Source organism: Dendrobates tinctorius, unplaced genomic scaffold (assembly GCF_039654945.1).
Source record: "Dendrobates tinctorius isolate UK_male_01 unplaced genomic scaffold, ASM3965494v1 ptg000029l, whole genome shotgun sequence".
Classification (NCBI taxonomy): Eukaryota; Metazoa; Chordata; class Amphibia; order Anura; family Dendrobatidae; genus Dendrobates; species Dendrobates tinctorius.
In genome coordinates, this window is record NW_027361697.1 from 31,367,621 (window position 1) to 31,381,443 (window position 13,823).

The 13,823-nt window shown below is 43.6% G+C and overlaps 1 protein-coding gene across 1 annotated transcript in view; it reads right to left on the reverse strand.

Moving 5' to 3' along the window:
- Positions 1-2,132: 2,132 nt before the first annotated feature.
- LOC141086029 (calcium-activated chloride channel regulator 1-like) overlaps positions 2,133-13,823 on the reverse strand; it is a 134,956-nt gene continuing 123,265 nt past the window's right edge. The window contains exon 16 of the mRNA XM_073571762.1: positions 2,133-4,013. Within this exon, the coding sequence (XP_073427863.1) occupies positions 2,788-4,013 (1,226 nt within the window). The 3' untranslated portion in view covers positions 2,133-2,787. The remainder of the gene's footprint in view (positions 4,014-13,823) is intronic.

Consider the following 13,823-nt stretch of genomic DNA (forward strand, 5'->3'; position numbering starts at 1 on the left):
GGCGGCCAATGCACACCAGGATGGGGATGATGGGACCATGTATACCAGAATAAGGATGAGGGAGCCCATGCAAACCAGGATGGGGATGAGGGAACCATGTATACCAGGACAAGGATGATGGGGCCAATGCACACCAGGATGGGTATGAGGGGGCCATGCATACCAGGATGGGTGGGGGCATGCATTCCAGGATAGGAATGAGGGGACCATGCACACCAGGATGGGGATGAGAGGGGCCATACATTCCAGGATAAGGATGAGGGGGCCAATGCACACCAGGATGGAGATGAGGGGGGCAATCATACCAGAATGGGGGGGTCATGCATGCCAGGATAGGGATGAGGGTGCCATGTAAACCAGAATGGGGATGATGGGACAATATATACCATGTTAGGGGATAATAAGTACAGAATTGCAGGAAAAAAGGAAATGTTCCAGCTTCTGGTAACATTTTCAGAGTAATCTTTATTCCATCAAAAAACAATTAAAAAATATATGGTGGACAGGAACAGGTGCAAGCAATGCATTTTGAACACAGTCGTTCTTTATCACCACCATATATTTTTTAATTATTTTTTGATGGAATAAAGATTACTCTGAAAATTTTACCAGAAGCTGGGACATTTCCTGTTTTCCTGCAATTGATATACATGAGTGGTCGTCTCGTGGTTCCGTGCATGCTGGACTTCTATAAACTTCAACGGTGAGCTGGACTTATCCCTTTCTGTCTTCTAAGTACAGAATTGACCACATTTTTTGCTTCAGTTTTTTTCCTAATTTTCTCCTCTAAATCCTAGGTGCGTCTTATAGTCCTAAAAATACAGTAATAGTTGACAAGAGAGGCATATGCTTCATATGGAAGAACAAAAATTTGCAAGAAATCTCCTTTAATCCTTTTTTAGTTTCCAAAGGTTGAGCATTTTTACACATCTCTGAATATATCGGTAGTGTGTATTTTATGTATTCTTACACCACTGAATGTAATAAAGTCATAAATTAAAGTGATCAGACATAATTTCAATATTTGGAATTATATCAAGAACACTGCTTTAAGGCTTTGATGGTCACCATAATGAAAAATTGAGTCAGTATTATATACTTCGGCCAGCTTGTTACAGCTGCAATTCTGTTCAGAGGGCATCACTCACATCAGTCCATGTGTCTTATCAGAAATGGCTTGAGTTACACAATAGAGGATAGGTCAATGATTTATATTTACAAGTCATGTTAAGTACAGAAAAGCTACTTTTCTAAATTTGCAAAAGATTTTTTGTGAGATTGGGTAAATAAGTGTTTTCTTTTTCCAGATACAATGGCACTCTTGTACATGGACTATATTTTGCATAGTCCCATTCACTTAACCCTAGAATGCATGACATCAGAAATCTTCATATTAATGTACTGGGGGCCTTTTAGGCCCCCATGCAAATCATATGGAAAAATACACTTATATAACTCTTACAAATTTATTTTAAAACTGCTAAATAAAATATGATTAGTAAACAAAATTATAATTATAATTTTTCATGGCCTTATCTCTCCCTCCAAAAACCACATGACATCCTCATATGGCATTATCCACACCCTGGCCCCTCCACCAGCATACTGAGTACAAATAAAGTAACTTGAGACACAAACACTACTGAGAACATGATAAAAAATAAATGGGGGCCTAAAAGGCCCCCAGTCCGTACAGATGTGGTTTTCACCAAAAAAGCATTGTTACACCGAAATGCCTATGAAAAAAATTATATGGACAACTGGATATTACCAACAATGACATACTTGAGGATTACCTGGAGTTTCAAAATTCTAACTTAAGTAATTTTGCAGATAATAGCAAAAAAGTAAGCATGGGGGCCTAAAAGACCCCCAATACGCATTCTATGGCCACTGTTGTTTCAACAAACTTTGCATAAATTAATAGTGTAGGTGAAAATAAGAAACTTTGTAATATATTATATGGGAAAAATATGCTTATTTCCATACTTATGAGCCATTTCTTCCACTCTCCCCCCTGACTCCTGAAAGCTCAGAACCATCGTGGTCAAAGCAATACAGACTGCCAGCACAGAGAAGTGTCAGGTTACATAGCATATTGAGGTCTATGGCGAGGGGAATGAAAGGAGGAGTTTGTTGCAATCAATGCAGTAAGAGACCATGCAGACATGGGCAGTTCATGCTGCATCATCTAGCAAATTTATTTTACTTCAGCACTGGACTCACAGCCACACAGCTCAGTACTGCTGTATAATATTTAGCATGCTGATGATGATGTGATGTTTCTGTTTGTGCACTACATAGAACAATCAGTAATCTATTTCTCTGTCTTATCTGTATAGATTTTGTGCATCAGAGGAGCTACTCTCTACCCACCAGCTCAGAGAGAAATGAAAATTAGAGATAGAGCTTGCAGAAGGTAAAACTGATGAAAAATTAAGGATACAATTTGTACCAAAGCCAGAAATAGCATTTTCTCTTATGGGCACACACAACAGCTTTTTCTGAATCGTTATCTGACATTACAGAAAGACTTTAATTGACGCCCGGTAGCAATATCAGACAGTCCATGGGCAAGAGTGATGCTGTTTCTAACTAATGAAATACCTTTTTTTTAAAAAATCCCAAATATCACTTCTAGGTTATTGATAGTGAACACTGAGAACATACCAGGGTACTGAGTCTTCTATTGAAAATTAATGGACAGGTGACATACATATCACTGCTTAGATTTTTTAAAACTCATATAATTTAATGAATTTAGCCTGTATTTTTTGATTATTATCATTAAGCTAATATGGATGTGAATGAACCACTTGTGGATTTTTTTACACAGTAGATGGTAACACATATTATGATACAGATTAAAATTGCTGCAACGCACACAACCACTACTACAACGGTTACATTTATATTAGAAGCAGAGGAACTCATTTTTGTAACTGATGTGGGAATGCTACTTGTATTGTTAGAGATCAGCCTACTGGTAACAGTTACTGTGTCACTGATTTGGGGGATAGTGCTGCCAAATGTGAAGTCCATTGGTGTTAAAGAGGTGTCAGTCGTTGTGCTGGTGTATTCATTTGGGGGTTCTGTAAAGAGAGTTGGAGGAACTGTCCCAATCAAAGTCGACAGTGTGGAAGAAATGGTAGTATCACTATTGTCAGTTGGCATCAAACTAGTAGTTGGTGATATTGAGTCACTAGTGGTGGGTGGCAAAGTGTCATCAGATGATGGTATTACACTTTTAGACGGCACAGAGTTGCTAAAAACAGACAATGTATCATCTGTTGGGATGATAGTGCTATATATTGAGATGAGTGTTTTGACATCTGACTCTGTGCTATGAGTTGGTTGGTAAATACCAGTAGTTGGTGTTATTAGGCTTCCAATCGGTGGCAAGTTTGTTTCAGTCAACGTCAAGTTATCATTGGGAGGTGACGATATACTTATCAGAGTTTGGAAACTACCTGTATAATTAGGTACAGTATTGTCAGGAGTGTCAGCATCCGGTGTGTCTGTACTGCTAACTGTTGGATTAGTGTAATCAGTGGGTATAACACGACTGCTATGTATTGATGAACTGGGATCCTCCTCAGTTGTCTGTATAGTGGAGTATATGTCTGTAGTAATGGTCTCAGTAGAGCGTAACTTGTCACTGGTTGGTGTGCGCGCGCTATTTTCTGTAGTAATGGTTTGAGGTGGCGGTACAGAGGTGCCAGGGCGTGTTGTTCCGAATAGGACAGTAGAAGATTCTGGAGTTATGTTGGTCAAGACTTTAGTATGTGCTATATTAGAAATATCTGACTCTTGATTGTCCTTATTAATAGCAGTCAAAGCAAAATAAAGCACAGTTTCATTTTCTTCAATCATAATTCCAGGTTCAAAAGTGAATTTTTCACGGGATCCAAACAGTTGCGGGGCGATGCTCGAGATATCAACCACACTTGAGTTTTTAAAATTGTCCCTCAGATCTCTTAGTTTTGTGCTCACTCGCAGGTCATATCGTGAAGCTGAAAAAGAAACATGATGACACTTATGTTATTTAGGAATCTATGAGCTGCAATAAAAGATTTACCACCACAATTTCATAACCACGTTTGATCTTAGTTTCCAGGAACTATCAGCATTACAACACGTGAGTGTGTGTATATAGACTGATCAAGAAGGGTTAAATGTTTTTCCTCTCTGTTCTACATTTTGTTTTGCAGTAACCAGTCTTATAGTCTCCAATTCAAGGCTGCATACTTGGTCTAATACTTTCTTATCTCACATGCAATGTTTTGAGGGTCAGTGAAAACTGTGTTATGGGTACATGATAAACAAAAGTTATCACAACATGTTTACAGAAGGGGATGGCAGGTGGAGATTCCTAAATGGACATTACATTGTCTGTAGATGGTATATGAAGAAGTAGTCAAAGAAAAATAAACATAATCCGATTGCTCACAAGTGTGCATTTCTTTTCTCTAATCGCTCGATATTTGGAGGGGCTAGTCTCTCAATTCGACCTCACTGTTGATCACGTAATCTAACTTTGGGTCAGAACAAACAGAGATATACCAAGAAAAATTTAAATATTTTCAGGACAGGACATTTTGTCGTTCAAAAGAATTGAAACTACTCTTTCAGGTAGAATGGATGGTAATTTGGTGCTATCTCCCTCTATCTAATCTATCCTAGTGTGACCTTTTCCAATGAGGCTCTATGTAAATCACAAAGCAGCATGAGGAAATAGCATTTTATATTTGTGAACCTAAGGCAATAATTTACTAAGTACCGTACATGTGTTTTTTTAAATTTATATTTCTGCTACAGCCCCAAGAGAGAGTAGATTTCGATCTCTGGCAACAAGTCCTTCATTCAACTAGTTCCTTAACAGAAGCGGAAAAATCGTTTCCACATTGCCTTTGTCCACTCATTGTCTAAATAATAATCTTTATATAGCGCTAACGTATTCCACAGCGCTTTACAGTTTGCACACATTTTCCTCGCTGTTCCCAATAGGGCTCACAATCTAAATTCCCTATCAGTATGTCTTTGGAGTGTGGGAGGAAACCGAAGTACCCAGAGGAAACCCACACAAACACGGGGAGAACATACAAACTCCTTGCAGATGTTGTCCTTGGTGGGATTTGAACCCAGGCCCCCAGGCTGCAGTGCTGACCACAGAGCCATCATGCCGCCCCTAAATAACATCTGAGCCAAGGAGGTCTTGGATATTTGGACTCTTTCTGTGTTGCATGGACATATTATATCTATCCCTAGTATTCGATGGTAGAATGTGAATTGGTATTGGGCATACGAATTCTACAAACTGTACTAAGGCTGTACATTATTTGTATGCACCATGAAAAGTCCCAGACCATCAAAATCTATCCATAGGACAAAAATGTATACTTTTAATCTCTATTGGGCTGGTACATGTTTACGATACTGGGTCGCCCTCCCAGGGCTGTGGGGTACTCGGTACCTGGCCGGTATCAGTGGGACGTGTCACAGCAGCAGTGACCCGGACCGTGGCCCTGGGCGCCCAAGTAATAGGAAGATGTGAATGGTGGAATGTAGTACGATGAATAGTTTGTGACGCCACCTGTGGTACTCAGCAAGGGAAGTGTTAAGCCGACGCTGCATGCAGATCCGCTGGGACTGATGGTATGGTGCAGCAAAGATGTTATAGCCCTCCACAGGCAGGGCTGTTGTCCCAGGGCAGGATAGGTGAAGAGACACCTAGATGGTGTAGTGTTTGGCGCAGGGGATGTAGCAGTGCCAGGCGGACGGACGCAGGAAGAAATGGAGGACACCAGGGCATGTAGTTCCAAAGCTTTACTCACAGTCTGTAGTGCCCGCTTCTGTGCCGTGTCCTCCAGGTCAGGGACTCAGTCAACCTCCAGGCAAGATGGAATGCTCCCTTCCAACACTCCGCCAACTTATGTGCCTTTTCTGAACGTCTCCTCTATAGCGCCTTTAAGTGTGAAGATCTCCTAGTACTGAGTTATACTGGAGTTCCTCCTGACAGATGTTCCCAAGAACTCTACTTGTATGGCAGACAGCTGTAGCCTGCTTCGGGGACTCTCTACTCCTGAGTCCCAGCTCTCTATCCGTGTTGCTGTTTTGCCCCCAAGTCTTAGATGGGAGTAGTGCATTTACAGCCCACTACTCCTCCGGTGTCTGCTGCAGAACCATTAGTGTCTATACAACCTCAGGGACCGGGCCCCGGCCTTGTACTTAGAACTTCTAGGCAGGGTTCTTCCTCTAACCCACGTCCTCTGTGTTCCCTTTCACTCCTACGTTCTATACTTGTCTTTCCCTCCTATGGAAGCTCAGGCTTCGGTTCAATGTCTTTCTCCTTCTTTTCCTTTCCCGTGCCAGCTGGCTCAGATCACTGAGGCAGCTGCAGCACTCCTTCCTCCATCCCTCTTCAAGGGATCCCCACTCCTCTCCGAGCGGCTTCCTCTCTCAGACTCCCCGTCTGACTGCCCGACTGACTGACCTCAGTCCTAAAACCTTCCCACTCTTTTATGTGTATTCTCAACTCCACCCACCTCCCAGCACGTTTAGTGTTCCAAGCAGGGAACCACCAAAGGGAACTCTAAGCAAAGAGCCGCAATGTGGTTGTGCTGAACTACTCTATTGTGTGGGGTGCGAGTGTTGGAGCATGGTCAGGAGACTCCAACTTACATGGATGGTGGGGCACCACACCTTAGGAGAAAGTGCGGTACCTCTGTGGCGACTGAGCCTCAGGGGCGCCACAATACCATATAAAAAAAATCGCTAATCACTCTGTGTTTCATCCAGACAGCTCGGACAATTTTGGTACTGTCACACTTAGCGATGTACCAGCGATCCCGACCAGCGATATGACGAGGTCAGGATTGCTGGTGCATCGCTAAGTGGTCGCTAGTGAGCTGCCACACAGGCAGATCTCACTAGCGACATCGCTGGGGACAGGGGTCGCTACTTACCTGTCACACCAGGCGATCCTGCGTCCTCCCGCCCGGCTCCACTTGTCGCTCGTCGTCACAACAGGAAGCGCTGCAGGAAGCTGACGACGAGAAACAGTCCTGGACGTTCTCGCGCGATCAGCGATAACCAGCGGGGGAGCCGGTTGTAGGTAAGTATCACACACAGCGATATCGCTAGTAATATCGCTATAACGTCACAAGTTATAGCGATATTGCTGGCGATATCGCTTAGTGTGACAGGCCCTTAACTTTTCATCCTTGTGCAGTCTCTATGCAATCTGTGTTTTACAGCTCAGCTGTTAATCATTTACAAGACAATAAACAGTTTCCTGTCTTACAGAATTTCAATTTATTCCTAAACAATGAATGCTATACTTTTGCTCCATAGGGCATCCGATTTAATTTGTGCACCCGTAGTCTCATCCAATTTATGGAAAAAACTAGTGCATGCGGCAATTTTTTTCACACGCTGATTCATTAAGTGAAAAGAATTGAATAACATTAGTTCTCGTGCTGGCCGTTTTTTCACAGTCCGCACTCGGACTGAAAATACAGTCATGTGAATGAGCCTTATGAGTGAGTGCTTTTTATTGCCACAGCAAGCTACCCAACGGCAATGGTTTTTCTATGAAACAGCCTGGTGTTGTGATACATGCCATAGGGCTACAAGGTTCTCATCAACACTCTTCTCAATTACTATTACTCAGTGGTAACGAAACTCTTTATTCACAGGCATCAACCTATGTATTTTCTCTGGTGTGGCAATCTACCAGTCCCTTGTGGCTAGGACAGCTAACCCTTGCTTATTGGTTATATGCACTCCTCACTCAACAGAATAAGCTTCTTTGCTCCCCACTGTGGTGGCAGTGTGGTCTACAGTGTTGTTTCTCTTAAGTGGGATGGATTCCCAAACATGGTTAAAAGGGGCAGCGACTGTCTGGTCCCTAATGGATACAAAGAGTGAGAACTCAACGTAGTTTAACTTTTTGCAGTTTTTTGATCTCTTAAAGCGTTACCCACCGCAAAAATTTTTAGGAAGTGTAATACACTCTTTGGCCTTTTGCTGGGTTATAACTGTGGTACTTGGTATGTAGCTTTGATATTTCTGGTCTTTGTTCACTTAAAGCGATATATACCTCATTACCTCTAATGTGTAATACATTTAGCATTTAAGTTTGATACATGGACTGGTATTGCCTTCTATAGGTGGAGTAATTACTGCATTTGCACTGGCACTTTACATGATTTGCTGCTACTTCTGGGCTCTCCCTTGCCATTTTACTTTTTCTTGTGGGACCATTCATTTTTACCTGTGTTTATTAACTATACACTTTGTCTTTTTTCATGTTATCTATGTAATTTATGTTGTTGGACTATATTACGTAATAAAATACTTTTTGATATATTTATTTGGGATTTGTTTGCTCCTTACTTTTTCTGTTTTCAGTGTGGTCTACAGTGTTGGTTCTCCCAAGTGGGATGGATTCCCAAACTACACAGTAATAATGGCTCATTCTCTTCTGAGACCCTCTCTATTGCTCTGGGGTGGCCCATAAAATATTGCAAATACTACTGACCCCAACTATTAGCCACCTATGACCCAGATTCAAACATTCTCCCTCCTCCTGCCATGCTTTCTTTCTGTTTCTGTATGATCTCTACTGATAGGAAACTGTATTCTTTTATAGTCTGTCACATAGTCTGGGTACAGGAAAGATATATATCTTTGCACCATGTTAGCCAGTAGATAGAAAAATATTCATAATTGAGAGTCCTCAGTGGTTGATACCTTTTAATGGCTAACTGAAAAGATGGTAACACATTGCAAGCTTTCGAGACTACTCAGGTCAATGCCTGATGAAGAGACCTGAGTAGTCTCGAAAGTTTGCAATGTGTTACCATCTTTTCAGTTAGCCATTAAAAGGTATCAACCACTGAGGTCTCTCAACTATGAATATTTTCATAGTCTGGGTATGCATTGTAATTATTACTCAATGCTGTCCCCTAATCCAGCTGTCTCAAGAGCAATATATTATATTACCTCTTATAGGATAGAGTGCAAACCTCCTTCCTAATGAGCGGAACTTTAGCGCTTTGAACTATCAGTGACAAATTATTAACTGTAACAATTATTCGAGTGAGGTGAGGCTGCCATAAGATTATCACTACTTACTTGCATCACTTATGCAGCATTTTTCCAAGTATTGCTCCATATTTAGCATATTTACCATACCTTAGTTGCTGCACCCCACATTACAATAGCAGCACTAAACAATACATAAGCTAGTTTATATAGTACAATCAGCAATTTTGGATAACAGCAGTTCATGGCTAGTAATATGCGGCAAAGGAAGAACACTATATAAAGTCTGTTAGATACATGCAATATAGCATAGGACATAAGATGTCATGTGCAAAGGTATGCACTTACACACATCAATAAGGCAACTTTCGTAACCTGTTGGCAGACTCATTTTAAACCCACTTACATGGAACTTGATTCCAGCAGGTAAAGTTTTCCTAATGAAAATCTTCAACATGGAACGCTGTAATTATCTTGTGATTATCCACATCAGTAACACATACGTGCCTGCCTATGAGTTGGGACCGCCGCTGTGATCTAGGACGGCATGTTCAATGCTAAATGCATTGATGGCAAATTACAAGTGTTAGATTTTTTTAATGGAGTGTCCCCCGAAACTAGAAGAGCAGTGATGACACAGACACCAATAGTGTATATGGCTTTCCTAATGGCTTTGCCCATTGTTTTAACTTCATCCTGACACAAGATAAAATAGCATTTCCTACATCAGGGCTGGTAATATACTGTGGGCATCGGAACTGAGCCCACACCATACCTGGCAGATGTAGGTTGTGTTGTACAGCCGGTATCTGCCTGTAACAGCAGAAACCAGAGATAGCTCCAATTACAGCTGCTTATTCATTTAAATGGCACTTTCAGTTACTGACATCAAAATATAGATGGACTCACCCTGTCGGAACGCCCTATGGGCAAGAGCCCGGGTCCAGACGGCCTCCTGACATCCTACTATAAGGCTTTTCTGGACAGGTTGGGCCCGTACTTATTAAAGCTGTGTGCAATGATGTATTGGGTGGTGGGGCTTTTGTGAGACAAACCCTGGAAGCACATATCTCCTTAATACTCAAAGAGGGCAGAGATCCCGAACTGTGCAGCAAGTATAGACCGATCTCACTATTAAATAATATTCTAAAAATATTTGCAAAGATGATGGCCACAAGGATTAGCCTGATCCTAGACACACTCATCTCTCCGGAGCAGGTGGGTTTTGTGAGGGGTAGGGAGGGGAAAGACAACTCCCTGAGAGTATTGTACCTGATGCAGCATGCGCACAGCCACCACAAACCTCTAGTTTTAATGGGTAACGACTAGAGTTGAGCGAAACGGGTCGAAAAAATTCAAAAGTCGCCGACTTTTGGCAAAGTCGGGTTTCATGAAACGAAACCCGACCCTAGGATGAGGTCGGCCACGAGGTCAGCGACTTACGCGCCAAAGTCGCGTTTCAAAAGTTTGTTTTGCGCTCTTTTTCAGCCAATCAGGATCCACGGACACTGTGGGCAACGTGATGACCTAGGCACGGGTCACCACCATCTTTCAGAAGGGCATGCAAGTGATTGGCTTGCTTTGGTGGGCGTCACAGGGGGTATAAAAGGGCGTGCACGCCGACCGCCATCTTACTTCTGCCGATCTTAGTATAGGGAGAGGTTGCTGCTGATTCTGTAGGGAGAGCGTTAGGCAGGGAAGAAGACAAAAGAACTGCTTCTGCTGCTAGCGATTTGGCCTGCACAACACACAAGACACTGTGTGTGCAGTGCAAGGGGAGGCTATATTGTGGTGTATCAGTGGTGTTGGTTGTTGGGCTGCCTTCTAAGGCTTCCTGACACGCTGGCATTGCTGTTTACCCACTGCTCCGCAAACTGCTTTTTTAAAAGCAATCCAATCTCCCTTATCCTCTAGTCACTTTGGTCACAGCTGTGCCATCGAGCGTGTCACATAGCGCTCAGATATCAGTGGGCCTCACACAATCCACAAGTGTCCAGTGTCCAAAAGTGTACGCAGAGATTCAAAATCTCCATTATCCTCTCGTCACTTTGGTCACAGGCAGCTGTGCCATCGAGCGTGTCACATAGCGCTCAGATATCAGTGGGCCTCACACAATCCACAAGTGTCCAGTGTCCAAAAGTGTACGCAGAGATTCAAAATCTCCATTATCCTCTCGTCACTTTGGTCACAGGCAGCTGTGCCATCGAGCGTGTCACATAGCGCTCAGATATCAGTGGGCCTCACACAATCCACAAGTGTCCAGTGTCCAAAAGTGTACGCAGAGATTCAAAATCTCCATTATCCTCTCGTCACTTTGGTCACAGGCAGCTGTGCCATCGAGCGTGTCACATAGCGCTCAGATATCAGTGGGCCTCACACAATCTACAAGTGTCCAGTGTCCAAAAGTGTACGCAGAGAATCAAAATCTCCATTATCCTCTCGTCACTTTGGTCACAGGCAGCTGTGCCATCGAGCGTGTCACATAGCGCTCAGATATCAGTGGGCCTCACACAATCCACAAGTGTCCAGTGTCCAAAAGTGTACGCAGAGATTCAAAATCTCCATTATCCTCTCGTCACTTTGGTCACAGGCAGCTGTGCCATCGAGCGTGTCACATAGCGCTCAGATATCAGTGGGCCTCACACAATCCACAAGTGTCCAGTGTCCAAAAGTGTACGCAGAGATTCAAAATCTCCATTATCCTCTCGTCACTTTGGTCACAGGCAGCTGTGCCATCGAGCGTGTCACATAGCGCTCAGATATCAGTGGGCCTCACACAATCTACAAGTGTCCAGTGTCCAAAAGTGTACGCAGAGATTCAAAATCTCCATTATCCTCTCGTCACTTTGGTCACAGGCAGCTGTGCCATCGAGCGTGTCACATAGCGCTCAGATATCAGTGGGCCTCACACAATCCACAAGTGTCCAGTGTCCAAAAGTGTACGCAGAGATTTAAAATCTCCATTATCCTCTCGTCACTTTGGTCACAGGCAGCTGTGCCATCGAGCGTGTCACATAGCGCTCAGATATCAGTGGGCCTCACACAATCTACAAGTGTCCAGTGTCCAAAAGTGTACGCAGAGAATCAAAATCTCCATTATCCTCTCGTCACTTTGGTCACAGGCAGCTGTGCCATCGAGCGTGTCACATAGCGCTCAGATATCAGTGGGCCTCACACAATCTACAAGTGTCCAGTGTCCAAAAGTGTACGCAGAGATTCAAAATCTCCATTATCCTCTCGTCACTTTGGTCACAGGCAGCTGTGCCATCGAGCGTGTCACATAGCGCTCAGATATCAGTGGGCCTCACACAATCCACAAGTGTCCAGTGTCCAAAAGTGTACGCAGAGATTCAAAATCTCCATTATCCTCTCGTCACTTTGGTCACAGGCAGCTGTGCCATCGAGCGTGTCACATAGCGCTCAGATATCAGTGGGCCTCACACAATCCACAAGTGTCCAGTGTCCAAAAGTGTACGCAGAGATTCAAAATCTCCATTATCCTCTCGTCACTTTGGTCACAGGCAGCTGTGCCATCGAGCGTGTCACATAGCGCTCAGATATCAGTGGGCCTCACACAATCCACAAGTGTCCAGTGTCCAAAAGTGTACGCAGAGATTCAAAATCTCCATTATCCTCTCGTCACTTTGGTCACAGGCAGCTGTGCCATCGAGCGTGTCACATAGCGCTCAGATATCAGTGGGCCTCACACAATCTACAAGTGTCCAGTGTCCAAAAGTGTACGCAGAGATTCAAAATCTCCATTATCCTCTCGTCACTTTGGTCACAGGCAGCTGTGCCATCGAGCGTGTCACATAGCGCTCAGATATCAGTGGGCCTCACACAATCCACAAGTGTCCAGTGTCCAAAAGTGTACGCAGAGATTCAAAATCTCCATTATCCTCTCGTCACTTTGGTCACAGGCAGCTGTGCCATCGAGCGTGTCACATAGCGCTCAGATATCAGTGGGCCTCACACAATCTACAAGTGTCCAGTGTCCAAAAGTGTACGCAGAGATTCAAAATCTCCATTATCCTCTCGTCACTTTGGTCACAGGCAGCTGTGCCATCGAGCGTGTCACATAGCGCTCAGATATCAGTGGGCCTCACACAATCCACAAGTGTCCAGTGTCCAAAAGTGTACACAGAGATTCAAAATCTCCATTATCCTCTCGTCACTTTGGTCACAGGCAGCTGTGCCATCGAGCGTGTCACATAGCGCTCAGATATCAGTGGGCCTCACACAATCCAAAAGTGTCCACTGTCCACAAGTGTGTGCAGAAATTCTAAATCTCCCCTGTCCTATAGACACCTTTTACCTTGTTTTACATTACTATATAGTTTGTTGGATTTTGTCTACATTTCTACCAAAAATGAGGAAGGCTGGTGGAAGGGGCCGTGGAATTGGGCGGGGGTTGGCAGCTGGTAATGATGGTGTTGGTGGTGGATCTGATGGTAGTGGCAAGAGCAAAATAGGACCGAATGCAGGAGGTGCTGACCCTGCGTCATCGTCTGGCTACATAAGGCCTCGAACGCTTAGTTTTCTAGGAGTTGGCAAACCGCTTTTAAAGGCAGAGCATCAGGAAAAAGTTTTGTCTTACATTGCTGACTCAGCCTCCAGCTCTATCGCCTCCTCTTCTTCAATTGTAAAAAGTAAAAGCACTGAGTCGTCATTGGAGGCTCATGTTCATGAACCACACCTTTCCTTGTGTCCTTCACCCCAACCAAGATTGAAGGATGACGCAGGCCATACTACTGATTACTCCATGGAGCTGTTTT